General features: G+C 42.3%; 1 protein-coding gene across 2 annotated transcripts in view; it reads right to left on the reverse strand.

Annotated features, from left to right (window-relative positions):
• Nucleotides 1–7,459: 7,459 nt before the first annotated feature.
• PGM1 (phosphoglucomutase 1) overlaps nucleotides 7,460–20,584 on the reverse strand; it is a 29,772-nt gene continuing 16,647 nt past the window's right edge. For both annotated transcript variants that reach the window (XM_073357450.1, XM_073357451.1), the window contains exons 4-11: nucleotides 19,160–19,285; nucleotides 16,466–16,656; nucleotides 15,576–15,730; nucleotides 14,557–14,672; nucleotides 11,861–11,996; nucleotides 10,840–11,023; nucleotides 9,501–9,635; nucleotides 7,460–8,408 (exon numbers count right to left, since the gene is read on the reverse strand). In XM_073357450.1, coding sequence (XP_073213551.1) covers nucleotides 8,319–8,408; nucleotides 9,501–9,635; nucleotides 10,840–11,023; nucleotides 11,861–11,996; nucleotides 14,557–14,672; nucleotides 15,576–15,730; nucleotides 16,466–16,656; nucleotides 19,160–19,285 — 1,133 coding nt within the window. In that variant the 3' untranslated portion in view covers nucleotides 7,460–8,318. The remainder of the gene's footprint in view (nucleotides 8,409–9,500; nucleotides 9,636–10,839; nucleotides 11,024–11,860; nucleotides 11,997–14,556; nucleotides 14,673–15,575; nucleotides 15,731–16,465; nucleotides 16,657–19,159; nucleotides 19,286–20,584) is intronic.

The following is a 20,584-nucleotide window of genomic DNA, read 5'->3' on the forward strand; positions in this document are numbered from 1 at the left end:
GAGGGTCATCTACATAGAATGCATCACCGGACATCGGCAATATCAGGAGGGATGAGCTGGAGTGCCGATGAGAAGCGCAGTGGGGAAAGTAACTGAAATACTTTCTTCATGGATTGAAAATGGACAACCTACTCTAAATTTTTTCAAAATTTGTTAGTGTCTAAGGTGCCACAAGTACTCCTTTTCTTTTTGCAAATACAGACTAACATGGCTGCTACTCTGAAACCTGTCTATATTTTCAATTACTGAGGGACAATCCTCACTCGTTGCTATATTTGCTTTCCACAACCAACTCTCTGTATAATTTTCCATGAGTGATGTACCCGAATACTTGGATGCTAATATCTAAATTGTATTCTTAAATTTATTCACCTACATTTGGGCTATTGCTGATTATGCACTATATGTATCTTACGATTTTAAAACCAAACCTTGTATTTATGGATAATCTAAACACTATACCCAGATGTACAGACACTCTTTTCTTAACCTGTGTACTATATAATTTTTTAACATTAGCTTTAATAAAATTTTTAAATGTGATGAGTTTGGAAGCTGGGAGCAGCACAACCTTTGCGGCAGGGAGTTTGTTTATAAACAGAGGCAGGGTGATTAAGATAACAAAAGGCTTATCATTAAAGTAAATTAAGGATCGTTAAATGATCCTGAAAGCATTGGCAGGCACTCCAGTTAGAAGATAGGAAACAAAGGGTAGGAATAAATGGTGAGAATGGAGAGAGGTAAATAGTGGTGTCCCTCAGCAGTCTGTACTGGGACCAGTGCTGTTCAACATATTTATAAATGATCTGGAAAAGGGGGTAAACAGTGAGGTGGCAAAATTTGCAGATGATACAAAATTACTCAAGATAGTTAAGTCCAAAGCAGACTGCAAAGAGTTACAAAGGGATCTCACAAAACTTGGTGACCGGGCAACACAATGGAGATGAAATTCAGTGTTGATAAATGCAAAGTAATGCACATGGCTGTTGCTTTTCAGTTCCACTGACAACGGTGGGAGATGGTAGTCTGGGCCATCTGTGCAGAGGCCTTTGTCTCCTGGCACCTATTGGACTATGGGCATCACATTTCCTGCAGGAACCATGTTGACAGAGTCTCTTCCGTGGGCTGCTGCCCCAGAACTTCCCTAAGACGGAGGAGGAATCTGGTAATTAGACGCTGAGTCAGCATTAACTTACTCACTGAACTCCTGCAGGGTTGAGGGGGATAATATTGTAGGCCTGGGCCAGCCTTAGACAGTTGTTCCCTTCCAATCCATGGAGCCTGTGAGGCCAACAGGGCTTCCACATAATTGGCAAAGAATGATTCCATGTGGAAGACACACTCTACTCACCACACAAACCCCTGCCTGTATCCAGCTGGCATTTGTTTTCTATGTCTGCAAGAAATTAAGGTCCATGATCTATCCGTAGTCCTTGACATATCACTGTGTTCTTTAACGACTTTCACTCTGTGGTACAAGACTCGGTCTGAAAATTCTAATTCTTCATTTTCCAGGAGGCAGAAGGGTCACGTGATGTCTAGAACTCTGCTTTTTTATGAACTTGATCTCATCAGCATTTTGTATAAGAAAACTTAGTAACAGGAATATACACGTGACGTTTGGCATACAGATTTTTCAGTTTGTAATATTCATATTACTATTACTAATGCTCAGGAGAATCCAGGAAATATATACTGCATTGCACAAACATAATTTAAAAGCAGTTGAATGGATTTAGCTCAAACCTTCCGGAAAAATCCACTTTTGGACTAAGACCAGAGAATTCTAGCCCATTTTTTTACCCTGAGGAAATTCTAAATAACTGAGCATAATGGTTTAGAAAAGCTGTCCCCACTCATTCTGGGCTAGACCAGTTACCCTTAGTACCAGGCCAGCTGATTAATCCGAACACCATGACTGTACCTCTGTATTTGCAGCATTATAGGGATTCCCTCTAGTAAGAGGAGTTTTTGGCACTAATAGAAATACTGAGGTACAAAGTCTTTTTCTGAGACCAAATGGGCAAATTTGCAAGGGTGACTGCTCTAAAGCATCCACCAACAGCAAACACTCATAAGGTACCTTTGGGTGGTTACATATATGCAGCTAGCATGGAATTGTTATTGACCCACTTTTGCCTAAAGCATTTTCCTTGTCCCATTCATATATCCAAAGCAACTGACCTAAATTGCCATATTCAGAACAAGCACAAATGACAAATTGCCACTGTGGGGGAGGGGTAATGACAGAGGGGAACATTTCAATTTTTGCTTTGTAATACAACAAGGTGAACTGGAAAGAAACAACTGGAATCACCTCACAGCTATTTGTATTGCCTCTCAAATAAAGCAACAGCAATGAAGCAAGCTGTGAATCAAGTTCTGGATATGTTTATAATATTTCTGGAGTCCCTTCAGATGATTGGATCACACTTCCACTAGGCTAGGCTCTTTAAAAGAGAACAGCTTTTAATAAGTAGTATTTTATTGAAACTGGCACCAGTTTCATGAAAAGGAACTCAAGACTGATCTGCTTTAAAAGAGGCCAGCCATAAACTGTAGGGTCACTTGGTCACAAAGAACGTAAAAAAACAGATCAGGCTGAGAGATGAGGCTGAATTGTTTTTCCCCACTAGCCTCAGCAATGTAACTTCATTTCTAGTTTTTTATTTTGTGGTCCAAGTTGTAACCCTCCCTTTAAGATCACAGACCAAGGGATGAAACTAAAGGATTGAACTCAACAGTAACATATATATATACCTGTGACATAGGGAATAATATTCTCCCATACTGAGATATAAGCTTCTGCGGTAACAGCGGAATGCCTGGTAGCTGGATGACAATGCTGAGCACACATGTATAACAACTGTTAATCAGCTGTTAGTACAATTAAGCCTGTGGGCAGAGATGGGCACATGCCACATACACAACAGCTTAAAATGGTTAATTTTCTGGGGTCAGCTTTTCTTGTTGAGGGGTAGGGCTTTGTTTTTGTTCTTTAAGCTTTAAAAAAACAAACACGACACTGATCTCTCTATTGAACTGCACCTGCTGCATCAGTGATCATAGTGTGTCAGATACTGCCCCCCACACACACTTGGAGAGATTATGCAGAGGGCGGGACACAGTGTTGCCTACTCCACATAGCGGAAAGTCACCAGAGAAACTCTGAAAAGTCACTAGATGTAGCTGTTTAAGCGCTCAAAAGGAGTCAAAAATGTCACTAAACAAAATTTCTAAAGAATTCAACAGAGAATTATACACACACACATACAAAACTAGGCAAGTATAATCACAAAATCATTCACAAGCAGCGCAATAGTGTTAATAAAATCCATTCCATGTTCTTCTTACTACATTCTGCTGGACACCAAGTCAATATCATTACATCTCAATTGAGCATCTCCTTGGAAGGAACTGCATTCCAGGGCTTGTTGGGCTGGGATCACTATAATCTGCAGGCGAGGAAAAGAAGTTTGTAGAGGCTATTAAATATTTTGCTAAAGCCAGGCGCACTTTGGAGAGAGCAACACATTAACCAGGGCTTGTTTTTAGCCAAATTGCGCTGCTATGTATTGTAATAGGTAGCACACCTTGTGATGCAGGGAAAGATGACTAATGAAGCAGGCAGGGTTGGGGAGGCAGGCTAGCCAGTGAGGAGAGCCACATGGATTGAAGGTGGGGTGGGATGAGACAGGGCCATGTGCCCCAATGGGGTGGGGGGCAACGTGCCTCCTTACTACAAGATCAAAGGAGAAGCTAGCTTGATTTTGGCTCCCCTTTACTACTTTCCCTGGCTTGGCCTGGGGTTAGCTGCCCAGCTGTTTTCAGAAATCAAACCCTGGAAGCAGGGGGAAGGGATCTGGCTAGCAGCTTCTTGTTTTTAAATCTACTTTCTTGGCTCCCGTCAGCGCCAAGCTCAGGTCAGGCGAATGCCCTCTCCTCTATGGCTCCGGGCCCTCCCTTTCACTAACCTGTCGGCTCTAACCCAGACTGGCAACCGCAGCCAACCTGGGTGCCCCTGTCTCACCCCACCCCACCTTCCATCGTGTGGTTCTCCTCGCTGGCTAACCCGTCCCCTCTGCCCTGTCCACTTTGTTAGCCAGCTTTCCCTTTATCACAGGGTGTGCAGGGAGAGTAGTAAGAAGAGCATGGATTTCATTAGCACTACTGAGCTGCTTGTGAATGATTTTGTGACTATACATATTGGTGACTTCTTTCTCTGAATGTCACTGTAATTGGCAGTAGAAGTTGCTAGATTTGTCACTGGTCACTTTGATACTCATTTTCTTGCTAGTGAAACCAAAAAGTCACTAAATCTAGTGATAAAGTAACTAAGTTGGCACCCAGGAGAGGCAGTTGTACGAATTTCAAACGGAGTGCAGACTTCATCGTGTAAAGTCATACCAGTGCTGCAACTCACAATTTTCATAAGTGCTAATTTTCATAAGATTCTAAGGCCATAAGCAGGGCCGTCCCTAGCTATTTTGGTGCCCTAGGCAGCCCCCCACCCCAGGCCTCCATGAAGGGGAGCAAGGGGAGGGAGCTGGCCGCAGGCCTCCGTGGGGGACGGGGGCTGGCCACTTCCTGTGGGAAGTGGAGTGACCTGGCCCCAGCCTGCTCAGCTCCCCTGGCTCCCAGGCTTGGGGGCGGCGGGGGAAACCGTTTCCCAGCACTTGCCGGCGGCATGGCTGGGAGCCGGGGAGCGGAGCAGGCTGGGGCCAGGTAGTGCAGGCCCGAGCGCTTCTGGAGTCCTCAGGGGAATGGGGGTGGGGCTGGGGTGGAGCAGGGCCTAGGGCCAAGGAGAAGAGGTGCGGCAGGGGCTGGAGCAGCACGCAGCTGCGCAGGGCCCAAATTTCCTGGTGCCCTACGCAGCTGCGTACTTTGTGTATGGGTAAGGACGGCCCTGGCCATAAGGGACCACTGTGATCATCTAGTCTGACTTCCTGTAGAGCACAGGCCATGAGTAAATGGATTCATAGTTCTTTACCATAGTCCTATGTCAAAATTGTGTAAAGTTGTGATGGGGATCTCCGTACTGTGGACATCTGTCCCTTAGGAGCTAGATTGAGCCTACCAACTCATTCCACCTAAGCCACTGAACAGCCATCAGAGGATTACTTTCAGTTACCAACCTGAGCAAGATTTGAAACAATCTCCTGAGCCAAACAGTTGCATCTCTTTGATACAATGGGGTAACTGCACTTGGACTGTGATTTTATTTGCTTTGATAATATAAACCCAAAACCTAAGAATGGGTTGGACCACATTCATTTGCAACTTTTAATTGCTGAGTTTGACACATGCAGCATGTATTTTCTGTAATTGCTTTGGAAGAAATTATACACTTTGCTTGGCTTTTAGATTCAAGGCAATTGTAATTCTTTAAATGACTGTGGCACAATCTTATTTGGTTAAAGTTTTTTTCTGTTCTTTCCAACAAGTAGAGGTATGCAGACCCTTTTCACCACTGCAAAACCCCCTTTGAGATATTACTTATAATATGCACTATAAAACTAAGGTAAAGGTCAATAGTGTCCCAACATATAGTAAATTATAATTCAGAATGTACCAGAAATAAGTCAGTCTTATTATGAACTAAGGTCTCACTCCTGCAAGCAATTCATATTTGCAAGTATCTGCAGCAGTGTGGAGCTGTATCAAAATCATTGGCTACAATGGGAGTTGCTGGCTGCTTGATTTTTTTGAATAACTATCGAGATACCTAAATATGGATTTTGGAGCCTAGCTTTAGATAAAAGAAAAGGAGTACTTATGGCACCTTAGAGACTAACCAATTTATTTGAGCATAAGCTTTCGTGAGCTACAGCTCACTTCATCGGATGCATACTGTGGAAAGTACAGAAGACGTTTTTATACACACAAACCATGAAAAAAAAAGGGTGATTATCACTACAAAAGGTTTTCTCTCCCCCCACCCCACTCTCCTGCTAGTAATAGCTTATGTAAAGTGATCACTCTCCTTACAATGTGTAGGATAATCAAGGTGGGCCATTTCCAGCACAAATCCAGGGTTTAACAAGAACCTCTGAGGGGGGGGGGTAGGAGTGGCTAAGTCATTATGCAAGGTAACCTATTTCCCCATGTTTTTTCCTAACCCCCCCCTCCCCCCAGACGTTCTTGTTAAACCCTGGATTTGTGCTGGAAATGGCCCACCTTGATTATCATACACATTGTAAGGAGAGTGATCACTTTACATAAGCTATTACTAGCAGGAGAGTGGGGTGGGGGGAGAGAAAACCTTTTGTAGTGATAATCACCCATTTTTTTCATGGTTTGTGTGTATAAAAACGTCTTCTGTACTTTCCACAGTATGCATCTGATGAAGTGAGCTGTAGCTCACGAAAGCTTATGCTCAAATAAATTGGTTAGTCTCTAAGGTGCCACAAGTCCTCCTTTTCTTTTTGCAAATACAGACTAACACGGCTGTTACTCAAACCTAGCTTTAGACACCTGTTTCTGATGAAGTTGGCCTCCCTCTTCATGAAGTTTGCAAAACACCCACCAACCAAACAAAAAGCCCCAAGCAGACTGAAAGCCTGGTCTGACACCATGAATTTGGATTTTTGTTCCTCGGGGAAGCAAAACAGAAAGCTGCGGAGGAACATGTATATTCTTGACAGCGGTTTTCATAGTAAACAGGGACTCTTGTTAAGGATTTTGCCACAGACTATATTAGGTAATGGAGGTGCATCACCTCATCAGACCAGAGGAAAGGGGAGATTGTCACTTGGCATTGTTAAGTGTTGCTGAGCTGAATATATTCAAGACACAGTCCTTGGCTGGTTCCTAAGAGGCTAAATTGTATCCGAGGGTGTTAAAGGTGACTATTTGGGGGAACTGCTGACTAGATCTCAGATCCCCTATCAGCTTTCTAAGCTGGCTGTAGTTGGGTTCTCTCACTTTCATAGCCAGAAACCAGGGGAATCTCTTCTCAGTTTTCATCCACTTCAGAGTCTCCTAACAGTTTTTAAAAAGAATTCCCGATGCTTGTGTAATACCACACCTTTGCATGGATCATCCGCAGCTGAAATTGAATCTGGAACCTCAGGATCTTGAAGCATGAGCTTCTACAGCCTGAGCTATGGGATCCAGGTCTGTTAACTGAGGCAGTACCAAGCTTATCAACCTCTGTATATGGCCTCACCACCACGAGAAGGGGCAGAGCACCATACTGTCTGAGTGTAGATTACATGAGCGTATGAGTCACAGGTGGAAAAGCAATTTAAGCCATCTCCATCCACAGAGCAACCATTTTTGGCTTAATGGCTTCAACAGTATAAAAGTAGTTATTAGTGTCTGAAATCTTATTATTTCAACTCTCTTATCACTATACTACATTCTGATGAGTTACATTCAGGGTGTCTCTTTCTTCTTCAAAAAACAAACCTATTACAATTTTAAGCAATTTTTTTTAAAAAAAAGCACTGAACAGTAATACCGGTCCATTTCACTTTAATAGCCTCTCATGCTTGTTATTAGCATTGTATAGAAGGGTTATTGTATCACCAAATGTGGCAAAGAAAGATCAATTTATATAAATTCTTTCTTTAAAAAAGAAAGCTATCAGGCGGGGCCTGGGTGGGGAGTACCATACAGCAATACAAGTAATTGCACTTTCTGAGGACCTGTCTACATGGCATGGCAAAGTGCGCCAGAAGGGTGTGATTTGTAAAGATCAACTAACCTGTTGCACTCATGTAAACCCTTCTGGTGTGCTCTGTTTGAAACAGGAATGTATTAACACAAACTAGGTATCTTTTAGAGTGGGGGGTCTACATAGAGCAGCTAGAGTGTAACATGTTAGAGAGGGTTACAAATCACACCTGTCTGGTGCGCTTTGCTGGAGCCAGGTAGACAAGCCCTGAGACATAAAATGTAAAAGAAATTTTGTATAATCAAGAAAAGGTACTTGCACTATCATGAGATAGAAAACAAGGCCATTATCACAGAAGAATTTAGCTTCATTGTTCTCTTCACAGCTTTTTTGTTTTAGCAAGAGAAAGAAAAATTACATATGCTAAACCAAAAGGCTATGCTAAGTGAGGACTATACCCAAATTATAGTGCCATGTGACAAACAGGCAATGCATCAGTATACACAGTGTAAACATGGGTGATTTTGGTTTATTAACAACATCTAGCCTTTTATCAGTTTAAATAATACTTTTAAATAGAGTTAACATTGCTTTTAGTGACCAATTTGATTAAAAGGAGGACTGGACGATTTTGTTTGACTCATTCAGGACAGCCAGCCGTTTCAGCACTGCACACAGTTAGCATCAGGTCCTAGCCTTTTCATGTGATGACTGTGGGGCCGGTGCGGCCAGTTCTTTCATGGAGCTGTGAAAGCTTCAGTGCAATACCAATGAGAGGAGCCAACATGACCTGCCGAAAGGAGAAAGAGAGATCAAAACCACTGACCAATGGCATGTTACCGCTTGAACCTTTAGGGCTCATTCTTTTCTAACGGATTGTTGGACGTTTGATCTGAGGCCCTAAAACACAAGTCTGAACACTCATTCACAACAGATTGGAGTCCTATTATTTCAACGCTGTGAAACGTAGCTGCTACACAACCAAGACAAACTGTGAATTCGGCCCCAGATAGGAAGATAGATGTAGTAATTCTATGGAACTTTACAAAGTGAACTAACAAATATTGCTACTTTGGGGACTTCTATACTTCTCAGTTCTATACTGTTCTGAAATCATGATTTTCTTATGTTCCGCAAATGGCAAATGATACTCACTCAACCACAATACCCCATCCCCAATATAACCACATTATTTCCTTTTTTCTGGCTTAACAAGTTGTCTAAAAGAGTTCAGAGACATTGACGGGAGATGTTAAGAAGGCGCACAAGAGAGGTTACCACCATTTTTTTAATGGAACCTTGGAGAAGGTACATTAAAACTAGTGCAGAACATGACAACAGATTCTGTTATCTCAGGGCTGCAGTCTTCCACGCCCCATGGATTTTTGGGGATTTGTTTTGAAATATGTATTTCCCAAATGTTGTTCTGATCCTTGGGGATTCAATTCTCCAATCAAAAGTATAATTCAACTTTGAAGCAGTGCCTTCCCCAGCTTGTAACCAAATACTCAACCATGCTACGTACCACTTAGATAGGTAGACAAAATAAAATGCAGTTGTGGAGGAAATTGTGATGAATTCTGAATAATAAACTACTTGCTCCATATGGAGTAGAGAGATTTAGGGAACTGAGACACCTGTTTCTGGAATAGTTATCACCTCATAGTCAGAGGGGCTGGAACAATATGCACAGTGGGAGAACCACTGAACCAAACTGTAAACCCTGTATATGATGGAAACCACTTCAAGCCAAGGGGTGAGGCAGCACCCCCAGTTCCAGCACCTATGCTCACAGTGGCTCTCTCAGTCATGCTCCCCTCAAAGGGAACTTTGTGAAAAAGGGAGAGCAGAGTGGTACCCAAAGCCTGGATACGACAGTTACCTGTGGATCTTCATATATTTTTGGAGCGTCTTTCTCGTAGCTATCAATGTACAGTCGCACAGTCGCTCCAGCGCTGCCGGTACCACTTAGTCTGAAGATGATGCGAGAACCGTCAGTGAAGAGGAGCCTTAAACCCTAGCAAGTGCACATGAGAACAAAATGAATACACGCTCATTCATCTGCCTCTTCAGATACCTGATGTACCTTCCAGCAAACCTGTCATGTCATTTCTCCGGTCATTCTTCATCAGAGGGCAACAGAAGTTGCCAAGAGCACCCTGTTTGTTCCTCTTACCCCGACTGACTATGTGTCCCTCCTGAGCCACTCTTGAGCATTTCCCAGATGATGATAGCTTTTGAATCCAAAGTATCATGAAGACCCTAGTCCTATGACTGGCTTGGGAGCAAGAGACCAACTCTGATTCTCTGCATACCAGCCTGTCACGCTACCACTGCACTTCCGGGCAAACTCCATTTAAAGAAAATAATTGAAACATTTTAAATGCAAAGTAACAATTCTCAGTGCCTTTGTCCATTATTCCTTTCCAGTTAGTATGCCTCTTTCCCCAGTATGCTGCAAACCGGACCCATCTACAGGACAATTTTATTTAAATAACTTGCATAGTACAGGGTAACTCATCTTGTATATATTCAATAGCTCCTTGACTTTAAAATGCTGGAATTCAGTCCTTAGCTACCGCTGCTCTCTGACAGCTACTGCAGCGCTGCCTGCGTTCTGCAAGATGGCAACAAAGCAACAGGATCAGGACATAAAACAAACGTATTTGCCCTTTGGAATCACTGACCTATAACTAAAGTTTATGGACCTGAGCCATGCTTCATCTAGTTTGAGCCACTCTTTCTGTGCAAAGCAGCCCTAAGCCCAGCAAATCCAACTCCTGAAGGATCTCCCCTGCACAGAAAAATCCTTAGGTAGGGCAAAGTCATCATCATAGCTCTTATACCATCTTCCATCGAGCTGGTGGAATGGGGCGAGGCCAGAAGAGGTCACCACTGCACTGTGGTGATCCCTGGCTGCCCTAACAATGTGTTGGGGCCACTGTCAGTTGGGTCAGGTTAGAACAGCCTTCAGGCCCTCTCTTCCTTCAGCCCCTCCTCGGCAGCACCAACCAGAAGCCAGGGTCTGGCCTATAGTTATAAAACGCATGTAATTGGGGGGGGGAAGGGGGGCGGGGAGGTTTTTAATAGCGGGATAAAGCTTTTGGCACAAAGGCAAGGATAACCTTGTTGAAATTTTAACTGGAAATATCTAGTCAGAACCACATATTCTTCAAAAACAGCACTGCAAGTTATAGACAAAAGTAGTTTTCCAGTCTCACCTGGTTTCTGGAGATGCTTCCATCCACAGGATCGCTGTATTCAAAGTTATCGGCTTTCTCAACAGTGTAAACTTTATCACCAGCCGACAGCTGCTTCCCCACAAAGGAACGGTCGAACATCATGGTTTCTAGATCCTTCATCATTTTGTTAGCTCCGTCTGCGTCCACTTCCTCATAGTCATATCTAGAACCAGCCACGGTAGAATGAAAAGTTAGGGAGGCTTTTTTGTGGTGACAAACAATGTTTCGGGAGCCACCCGTTTAAAAATATCTTGTTTGATTTAAAGGTTGGGTTTAGTTCCTTATAAATGGCCTCTGCAGTTCCAGGCACCCAAGAGTCTTACAGCCGGTTAAGCAAATCCCACAAACAGTAACAAAGGAATCCGCTGGAGCGGGTAAATTTAGCAGTTATAGAAGTAAAACCCAGCACAGCACTGGCTTCAGGTATATCGGTTATTGGTACGTCAGTGCTGCCAGAGGCCCCCGCACTAGGAACAAGATGTGCTACAATCTGCACACCCTGTACAGCTCTGTCACTGAAGAGGTTACAAATTAATTTGCCATTTGTGGTCTCAATGCAGATGCTAGTCTAATAGAAGATAAAAATCCTGCCTAAAGATCAATACCCAAAAGAATGTGTTGAAACAACATACAGGCGTCAATTTAAACTGGGCAGAAAGCAGAGTTAAGACTAACAGTCCTGCATTTTAAATTTACCCAGAGATGCTTTGATATTCATGGCACGTAAAACTGAACTGCTGAGACATCGAGAATGCCCTAGAAATAACAAAGCTGAGTTAAGGACAGAGAAGCCATCCTAGTTGTGGAGGTCAAGGTTCTCCCAGTGTAAGTAACACACTTCACAGGGTTTTGGAGAAGTTTTCAGTATTTAGCAGTCAGGGCACTTGACCCTTCTTAGCATTCCCTCCCTTCTGTCCCAGGGCTGGGGACTGAGCACATTCTGCTCTCCGCAAAGGGTCCTGCTTCATCATGGTGAGCCATCACCTGGCTCTTCCCTCACCTTGTGAAGAAGTTCCGCCCATATTTCTGCCAGTGATCTTTCAGGATGTCCTCCACACTCTGTTTGCGGACAGCTATTATAGACAGCCACGCCAGGACAGCCCACAGCCCGTCCTTTTCACGGATATGATCAGAGCCTGCAACGTGCAAAAGCAGAAACAAACTGAACAATTTCCTTCACTTGAGAGTTTGCATTAAAGCTCTCGTCCATCAAGCTGCCAACCACATAGATTTAAACAACGCATATGACAAGTTTTAAATACTACACCCTCTGGATTATAATATTTACAGAGCTCATCATGTATTTAAACAACAGTTAAAAACAGAAGATAAATTAATTCCCCCGCCAAAACACACACATTTTGGGAAAGGTCTACGGCATATGTTATACAGGAGGTCAGATTAGATGATCACAGTGATCCCTTCTGGCTTTGGAATCTATGAACTAGACATATAGGGATAGATTTTTAAAACAGGTATTTAGGTGCCTAGTGGGATTTTCAAAAGTACCTAGTGCACCTAAATACCTTCAAAATACCTAAAAAATCCCACTAGGTGCCTGAATACCTTTAAAATTCTGTCCCGTAGCTCCTTAAACTGGCTGGTTTACCATTGAGGAGTTATACTGAATTGCACTGCTGCACTTTAGTTACACTGGGGTTTTATTCTGATGGTACTTTACAGTTACAACAAGACAGCCTAGAGCATGTAGAGAGGCACCCTTTTCCAGCAGGTGTACACATCCAAATAAAGGTCTTATACAATGTATCCACTCATCCCTGGAATAAAGTGCTTAAGTACGAAATCTGAAATTCTGTCATCTTGCATTATGCAGAATTTTTTAGGTCGTGTCTAGATTCTGATTGATTTAAGAAGGTACATGTTTGTTTCCATTTTATTGGACTATATAATTGCCATATGTAACGTCCCCTCAGCAGTTATACGTGACCCACATGCTCCCTCAAGCTCCATATTCCCCTAGTAACTTACAATAAAGAGTATTTCATTCCTTTTTAATTCTTTGAAGTGAATTATGTGCTAGACTGGCAACCCTGGGCATGCATCCTCTTTTTATCCACAAAGCAGATACAACGCAAGCAGTGTTAGTGCAACCCATGTGATCCTGCCTTCTATATCAACCCTGCCAGCATGTCGCTCTGTAGGGAGGAGAGGCTCCATGGCCATTGAGTCATAGAATCATAAACCTTTCACTCTCTCGCCTGCTCTCAAAAGATGCCAGTTATAGTGTGGTGCGCACTCTCCTGGGTTGGATGGAAACCACCAAGCCATTTCACATGGGGCATCTGATGACAACAATTTTAGGACACTATTCATCCGACACCACCTGAAAATTGCTGATCTGGAGACCATCCCACAGCCTACTAGCAACTCCCTAGGCCATCCAGTTCTCTTCCTTTCTAGGTACTGTCATTTACTTCAATTCTGGTGCTCTCTCATACATTACCCACACACTAGGGCATTTGCATATAGGTACCCAGGGCAATGACTCAAACATTTTACTTCTGATAATGGCCAAGATTTCTTTGCACCTTTTATAGAAAGGCCCTAATTTTTCCAAAACTGTCCTCCTCCCTCTCATCCAGAGAATAGCACTTGCCCTCCAAAAACATCATCATCGGTACAGACAGGCCCAGAACTGCAGCAAACACCCTTCAACCAGAGGCTCATCCATGATGCAGCTTGTTCAGCCACCAGAAGTCACGGCCAGACAACTGTGATGCGTTCACATCAGAGGCTGATGGCACTTCAGTCAAACAGCTGCCACTACAATTCCCAACCATATGCTGCTTGACATTAAGTACACGATTAAGTCCATCTGTATTCAGCAAACTCTCTAAGCACATGGTTAAGTGCTTTGCTGAATCAGGGCCAGAGAGAGCAAGATATCTTTTATATGACTCAGATGCTGATCTCCTGCATAGCAATGAAGACCCTGAAGATCAGCATTGCTAGAGGAAGGAGGAGGACTCAGATGTTATGTGATGGATGCAGAAGAACCTACATAGTTCGCCTTGAAACTTCTCTTGGAATATCACACACTTTGCACCACGTTATCTTATGCAAAGAGAGTTCTATACATTTTAATTTCCCTATGCAAATGGCAGTATTAAGTCACATGCCCACCCCCAATAGATTTACTAAGATATTAATTTTGAATCTCAATTCACCTTGCTTCGACAGTTCAAAGGCAAGAGTTAATTTAACCTTTATAAATCAAACCTTGTTTTTAGAACAGGAAAACCAGGGTCCTATTAAGCTCAGAGATTTAATAGCAACCTGAAACCTCCCCTAATAAAACCACATTCACCAAACCATGTTTCTTCCGAGAAATGAAAACATTTAGAAGGTTTTCCTGACCACCAAGAGTTGAAAAAATACATTTAGCATTGCATTTAATCCCCACAGACCCAATGACCGGCTAGTAAAGGGGCCCTTAAACTTCCTGAATAGGCCTTCCTGAAAGGAAAACTAGCTTTTCCCTGACTCAACTTACCAAGGAACTTTTACAGTTGTGTATATTTTCATCAGTAATTTTTGTAAACAAATTTTGTTTTTATGATTCAGGAAACATTAACTCCTATACGTGAAAGATAAATCCCACCTCTCCAGAAAGAGCTAAACTGTGTTTAAATGCGAGGAATATCATCATCATTGAGATTAGGAACAAAAACTTACCAGTACCAAAACTTTCCTCTCCACACAGAGACAGTTTGTTTGCATCCATTAAGTTTCCAAAGAACTTCCAGCCAGTTGGAGTTTCAAACAAAGCGATCTTTGTAGCTTTGGCCACCCTTCAAAGGCAAGGAAGGTAAGTTATATCACAGCTGGATTGTTAGCACACCCTTGTGAAATGCTGCAACAGTAACATTAGTTGTTATCATTAGTTGTTATCAAGCATCTCATTTAACATAACAGTGAAGGCAAGTCAGTCCTATTTTTTTTTAAATAACAACTCTTTGTATATTTGTCCCTTATTTTATTCTTGTGTTACCTTGGGGTGAGGCGACTGATCGGGAAATGCAGAAGAAGAACACCTAGCTCCTATGTAGTACTTTTCATCAGCGGAGCTCACATTACTTTACAAAGGAGGCCAGTATCATTATCTCCATTTTACAGATGAGGAAACTGAGGCACAGGAAGGTTAAATGATTTACCACTCGGCAGACCTGGAAACAGAACCTAGTTCCCTCAAGTCCCAGTCCAGTGCTGCCTCCCCTAGTGAATAGGTTTCAGCTGATCATTTGAGTGCAAACTGCTGACCCTCTCTTCTCTGGTGGCACAGGTGCTGGAACTAGGGGGCTTGGGGTGCTGCTGCCCTCTGGCTTGAAGTAGTTTCCATTATACACAGGGTTTACAGTTTGGTTCAATGGCTCTCAGCACCCCCACTACACAAATTGTTCCAGCCCCCCTTTCTGGTGGTTAGTGTCCTCAGTCCCTACTGGCCTCAATGGGTGTTGATGGCACTTAGCATCCCTCAGGACCAGGGTCTAAGCTGAAAAAAACCCAACCGCAAGATCTCAATAGCTTTTGAAACAGTATCGTATGAAAATGGCTTGTAAACATTATTCCCACTAAAGATATTGTTTCAGGCATGTTTGAATATGGTCACTGCTGGGGGACAGCACAATTCACCCACCACGAAAAGGTTTAAAAATGACACGAACAATTGTCAACCCCCATACCCTGAGTCCTACCTATCAATTGCTCCACTGGTAGGCATGCTTCGCGCGAAGCCACGAACGCCAGTGTGCTGAAAGTAAGGAATACTGAAAATATTGGCAGCGATGACAGCAACAGAGTCCGAAGGGTTAACAAAGAACCCATGCTTCCCTAGAATCATGTTCCGATCCTAACGAAGAAGACAAAGGAGGACAATTCAGTTCTAGCTACGACTGTCTGCACACAGGTATCAGAGTAAACATTATTTTTCAGGCACACGATGTAAAAACCATACAGTACCACAGAGTTACTTTTTACTGGATTAAAGTGAGCGTGGAGCTTTTAATCATTTAAGCAGCATTGTATCGATGGTATTTTCATCAACATCTTGGCTTTTTCATAACCTCCAAAGCTTGTTAAGTATCATCTGAACTTTGTAACCAAGTACTGTCATAGCGACAAATGAGAGCAAGCAATTTTTGTTCATACATAACTATAGAATGGGAGGGAAATCCCTGATCTCCTATCCATTGTACTGTTTGAGCATCTGACTATAGGCATTAGTGCAGTGCTGCTGTAACCCATTTTGGTCCTATTCTGCTCCCACTGAAATCAAAGGCAAAACTCCCAATCACCCACAGGAGCATCATTATTAAATGTCTAGTCTTGGCATCGTTGCGTAACATGTGGATGAGCTACCATTTGCCAAGTATCACTAGACTGCAACAACCTATTCAGCTTTGACATCCATGGGAATTCTCTCAGCTTATGCCCAGGATAAATCCAGTGCAGACTATGCATCAATGAATCCAACAATCATTATTCCAATTGAAGCACTGCCTTTTAAGGCTCGTGCCCTAGTGTTTGTAGCTAGACAGTGCGGTGGGGGTGGGAGGTTCTATAGAACAGCCACATGCTCATTTACCCCATCTCCATCAAAAGCAGCTCCAAAGTCATACTCTCCTGTCTTCATAGACTGGACCAAGTCAGAAGCATAGGTTAAGTTTGGGTCTGGGTGGTGGCCACCGAAGTCCTCTAAAGGTATACAGTTCACAGCAGAATTTGCAGGAGCTCCAAGCTCCTCACACAGGATCTTCTTCACATAGGGGCCCATAACTAACAGAGGAAAAAAAGGGAAACGATTAAACATTTTATTTTTTAAATTAAACTTCAACCAGTGGCACATTCTGTTCACACTATGATTCAGCCAGAGGCTGCTCGTCTACTATAAGAAGATCTTTCCGTTTTAATACACTGGGAGCATATGGGTTTTTTGACTGTAGAGCAAAGCTTAGGCCTGATCCTGCAATGTGCTGAGCACTGTGATCCTGAGGAACTTAAACACAAGTTGTCCAAAGTGTTCAATGAAACTACTCATGTGCTCAACGTCAAATAAGAGCTTAAGTGTTTTGCTGGATTGGGGCTACAGTGACAAGATCAAGCACTTAGTTACTCAATGTGTTACTTATACTGTGATAGCTCCTGGGTGTCCAAGTCCTGGACCAGGACCTCACAGTGCTACATGCTGTACAAAAACACAACAAAAAGAGGTTTCCTGCTTCCCAAAAGCTCCCAATCTATACAGGTCACTGTGATGGCTCCGTGGAACAGGAGAGAAAATGGGAAGGCTGGCCCTAAACATCTAACAATATAACATGATATTCTGTGTTTCACACACCAATACGCAAAGCAATTTAAAAAAAAAGTTAGCATGGAATTTCAGAGTTAGCATGATTGTGGTGCAAAGAAGATGGAATAAGGGTGCTAAGAATGCCCCACAGAATAAGCTTTACTGTAGCAACGTCATGAGCAGGTTATCTACTAGGACTCTAGGCACACAAGCCTTCTAAAGCAAATATTTCTCTCTATACTATATAGTTACAGTCTAAGGCTCCAATCCTGCAATCAGATTGAGATGGACAGACACTTTGTGGAGCTCAATTGACTTTACCTGGATTTAAAATTCCTCCTGCATGGATCTGGTTGCAGGTTGGGCTACACCTTTGTTTCGCTCTCAAGAAAATAAAGCCTCACGTTTTAATGAGAGCGACACACCTGAGCAATGCAGCATTTCCACTGGCCACCATAAAGTTCCCCCTCACTCATTTCTTCAGATCACAGTATTTTTATTATGTTAAATACTCAAATCAGACACAAAAGTTCAAAAAATTAAATCTGAAAGATTAAACATGTCTGACGTCCCTAACTTAAATTTTTTCAGTGCGGTTCGGAAGTAACCTTGCTATTAGGGGACGTATTCTATTTACCATGAGATTAGTAGCAAGATTCTTTTGAAGTCTGTCCGTGTCTAATATCATGACACTCTCTTTACAGCAGCAGCTGTCAATTCGCCATCAACTGAGATTGGTCCAGCAACTATGTAGCTGATTCTGCAGTTTTGACAGGCCTGAAGACCCCAGTTAGCTTTTGCTGCTTTCTGCACACTGTCTTGAAACAGTAGAAAGTTAAAATTTGTTCTCTATTCTATGGGCCAAATTTTGCCATTAGACCATAGTGATGCCATTGTCATCAGGGACGCAGCCTGAGTGAGAAGGGGACAAATTCAGTAGTGATGTAAGTGATGCCGTAAATTTCACCTCAACAAGCAGGGGCAAGTTCTACATAGGTGGAACAAAGCCCCTTCTTTAATCTTTCACCTCATCATACTCTCCTCTTGGTTGTTTTCCCTGCTGCCATTTGCCCTTCCTCCTCCACAATGCAGAACTTGCCCCCCCTCCTTACACAGAGGTGTAATTTACACAGATGTTTCCATCTCCCCAGAATTTGGCTCACCTCTCTAGAGCAGAGGGAGAAAAAACCAACAACCTCCCTCTGAAATACAGCTCTAGACTGCTAGGAGGCGTTACTCCATGTTATATGCAATATGTTTTTGTCCCAGGGTTCTGAGGTTATCAGTCAGCCACAACACTGACCAACTGGATGTTCAATTCTTTGTCTCCAACTCTTCCATCCAGTATGCCAAACGAGGGGGAGGAAGGCAAAAAACACAAATCTCATTAAATAAGATTTCCCCCCCATGACATACCTACAACTATATCTATTGTATTACACACGTTCTCACACTGGACTTCATCACTGTGGTATCTGAGCACCTTCCCATAGGGCATTAAGCAATGTGACTAACATCTGTCATGTGTGGTTCATTCTCATCCTCTCCCCAGAGGGAGACTTGTTTGTGTAGTGTAGGGTTTTGTATTTAAATGAACATGTTGCTCTGTGTTTATGTTAGAGAAGGCAAGAAGTGAGTCTTCCACTTGATGTGGTAAGTAGCTCGGTTTATAAGAGCCCCTCTAAAGCTACCTACTCCCCTTTTGCCACCATTACAAATAAAATACTGAAAATTAGCATGTGGGAGGTTGGGGGAGGGGGAAGGAAAGTCAATTACATTCCGGATCCTAAGTCACTCGGGCACTTTTGAAAATTTTTCCCAAAAGCTCTGCTGGAACAAATGAGGATTCATGGTGACGAAAGACGGTGCAATGCACTTCTCAAACAGAGGAAAATAAAAGATAGCAAAAAAGAGTGAGCTAGTCCTTAAATTAAAGTTTCTCCCTCCAAGAAATAGCTAAAAAAAAATGAGACAGTAATTATTTCATACCTCCATGCATAGCATCTATGCGAATCTTTAGGTTGTTTTGTCCTGAAAGTAGTTCTTTCAGCGCACTGAAATCAAAGATGTTCCTCAACATGTTCGCATAAGCTTCTACTGAGTCCACAATTTCAACTGCAAAGCCAAAAAAAAACAAGCAACGCAATACACTAAGAGACTAGCAATGACTAGACTGATCAGATAGACTAAAATCCTGTTCAAAACGGTAACTTTGCTACTTATGACAACATGATGACATTCCTGAGCGCAAAGGCCCGCCATTCAAAATAAGAAGGTCTTTGAACATCCCATAGTATCAGTTCCTAATAATGGCAATGGAGAAAACCGCCTGAGGTAACAGCACACTTTACAGTCCTACTTTCTAGAAGATTTTCAATATTACTATATACTACCATTCCCTATTGGTTTCAGCCTAATCAACACAGCCAGAAACCTGAAGGTAAAAGTAGCTCCCAGTACAACTTAATCTCTCTGTTCTTCATTCCAGAGGGTTAAATTCAGCTCTCAGTTACAGTGAGGGTGGAACTTTCAAAAGCATTTACCAAAGTTAGACAACAACTTGCACTAAAAGTCAGTGGGAATCAGACACCTAACCCTCATTTGTACCTTTGAAAAAGATTGCACCCGTGTAACTGAGAACGGAATTTGGTCCACATAAAGGCAATGCGGTGGAAAATGTATTATTGCAAAGTCCCAGTGTGCTAACACTGGGGGTTGAAGGAACTAGGAATTCTACCAGGTTCCTTGTTATAAAAATATTCAAATTGTTTCTTTTTTTACACACACACACACACACACACACAGAGTGTGAACGATGTGCAATTAAATCTGAAAAAAAATTAACATTTCATTGCAAGTTTGCAAAAATGGTCTGATTTTACAGAAAACCTGTAACATACCAGATTTTTTTTAAAGTGCAAATGCAGAGACAAAAATCAATTCAAAATTTTAAAGAACACCTGGAAAAATTTTAGATTTTTTTGTGGGAAAAAAATAAGTACAAAACTGCATATGTTTTGCTAACATATTTTCAAAAGGTACCATTTTACTGTAGCACAAATGGAATGATAATATTCATATCCATTTTAGTAGGGCCCAACAGTCTCATTTAAATTAAAGTGAACATTTTTTGTTATGAACTATATGCAATACATGAAAAGAGTGCCTGTTGGAGGACAAAGAAGTGATTCAATCATGGTTCTATAAATACCTATACAGGGATAGATATACAGAGAAGATATCAGATACTAGAGAATGCTTTAAGCTAGCATACAAAGCCACAATAAGACTGAATAAATAGAATCCAGAAAAGTTCAAACTGGAAATAAGGGTTTCTACAGGTATGTTAGTAACAAGAAGATCAGGAAACATGTAGGATCCTTACTGAATGGGGGAGGTAACCTAGTAACAGAT

The sequence above is a fragment of the Lepidochelys kempii genome, chromosome 8, assembly GCF_965140265.1.
Source record: "Lepidochelys kempii isolate rLepKem1 chromosome 8, rLepKem1.hap2, whole genome shotgun sequence".
NCBI lineage: Eukaryota > Metazoa > Chordata > Testudines > Cheloniidae > Lepidochelys > Lepidochelys kempii.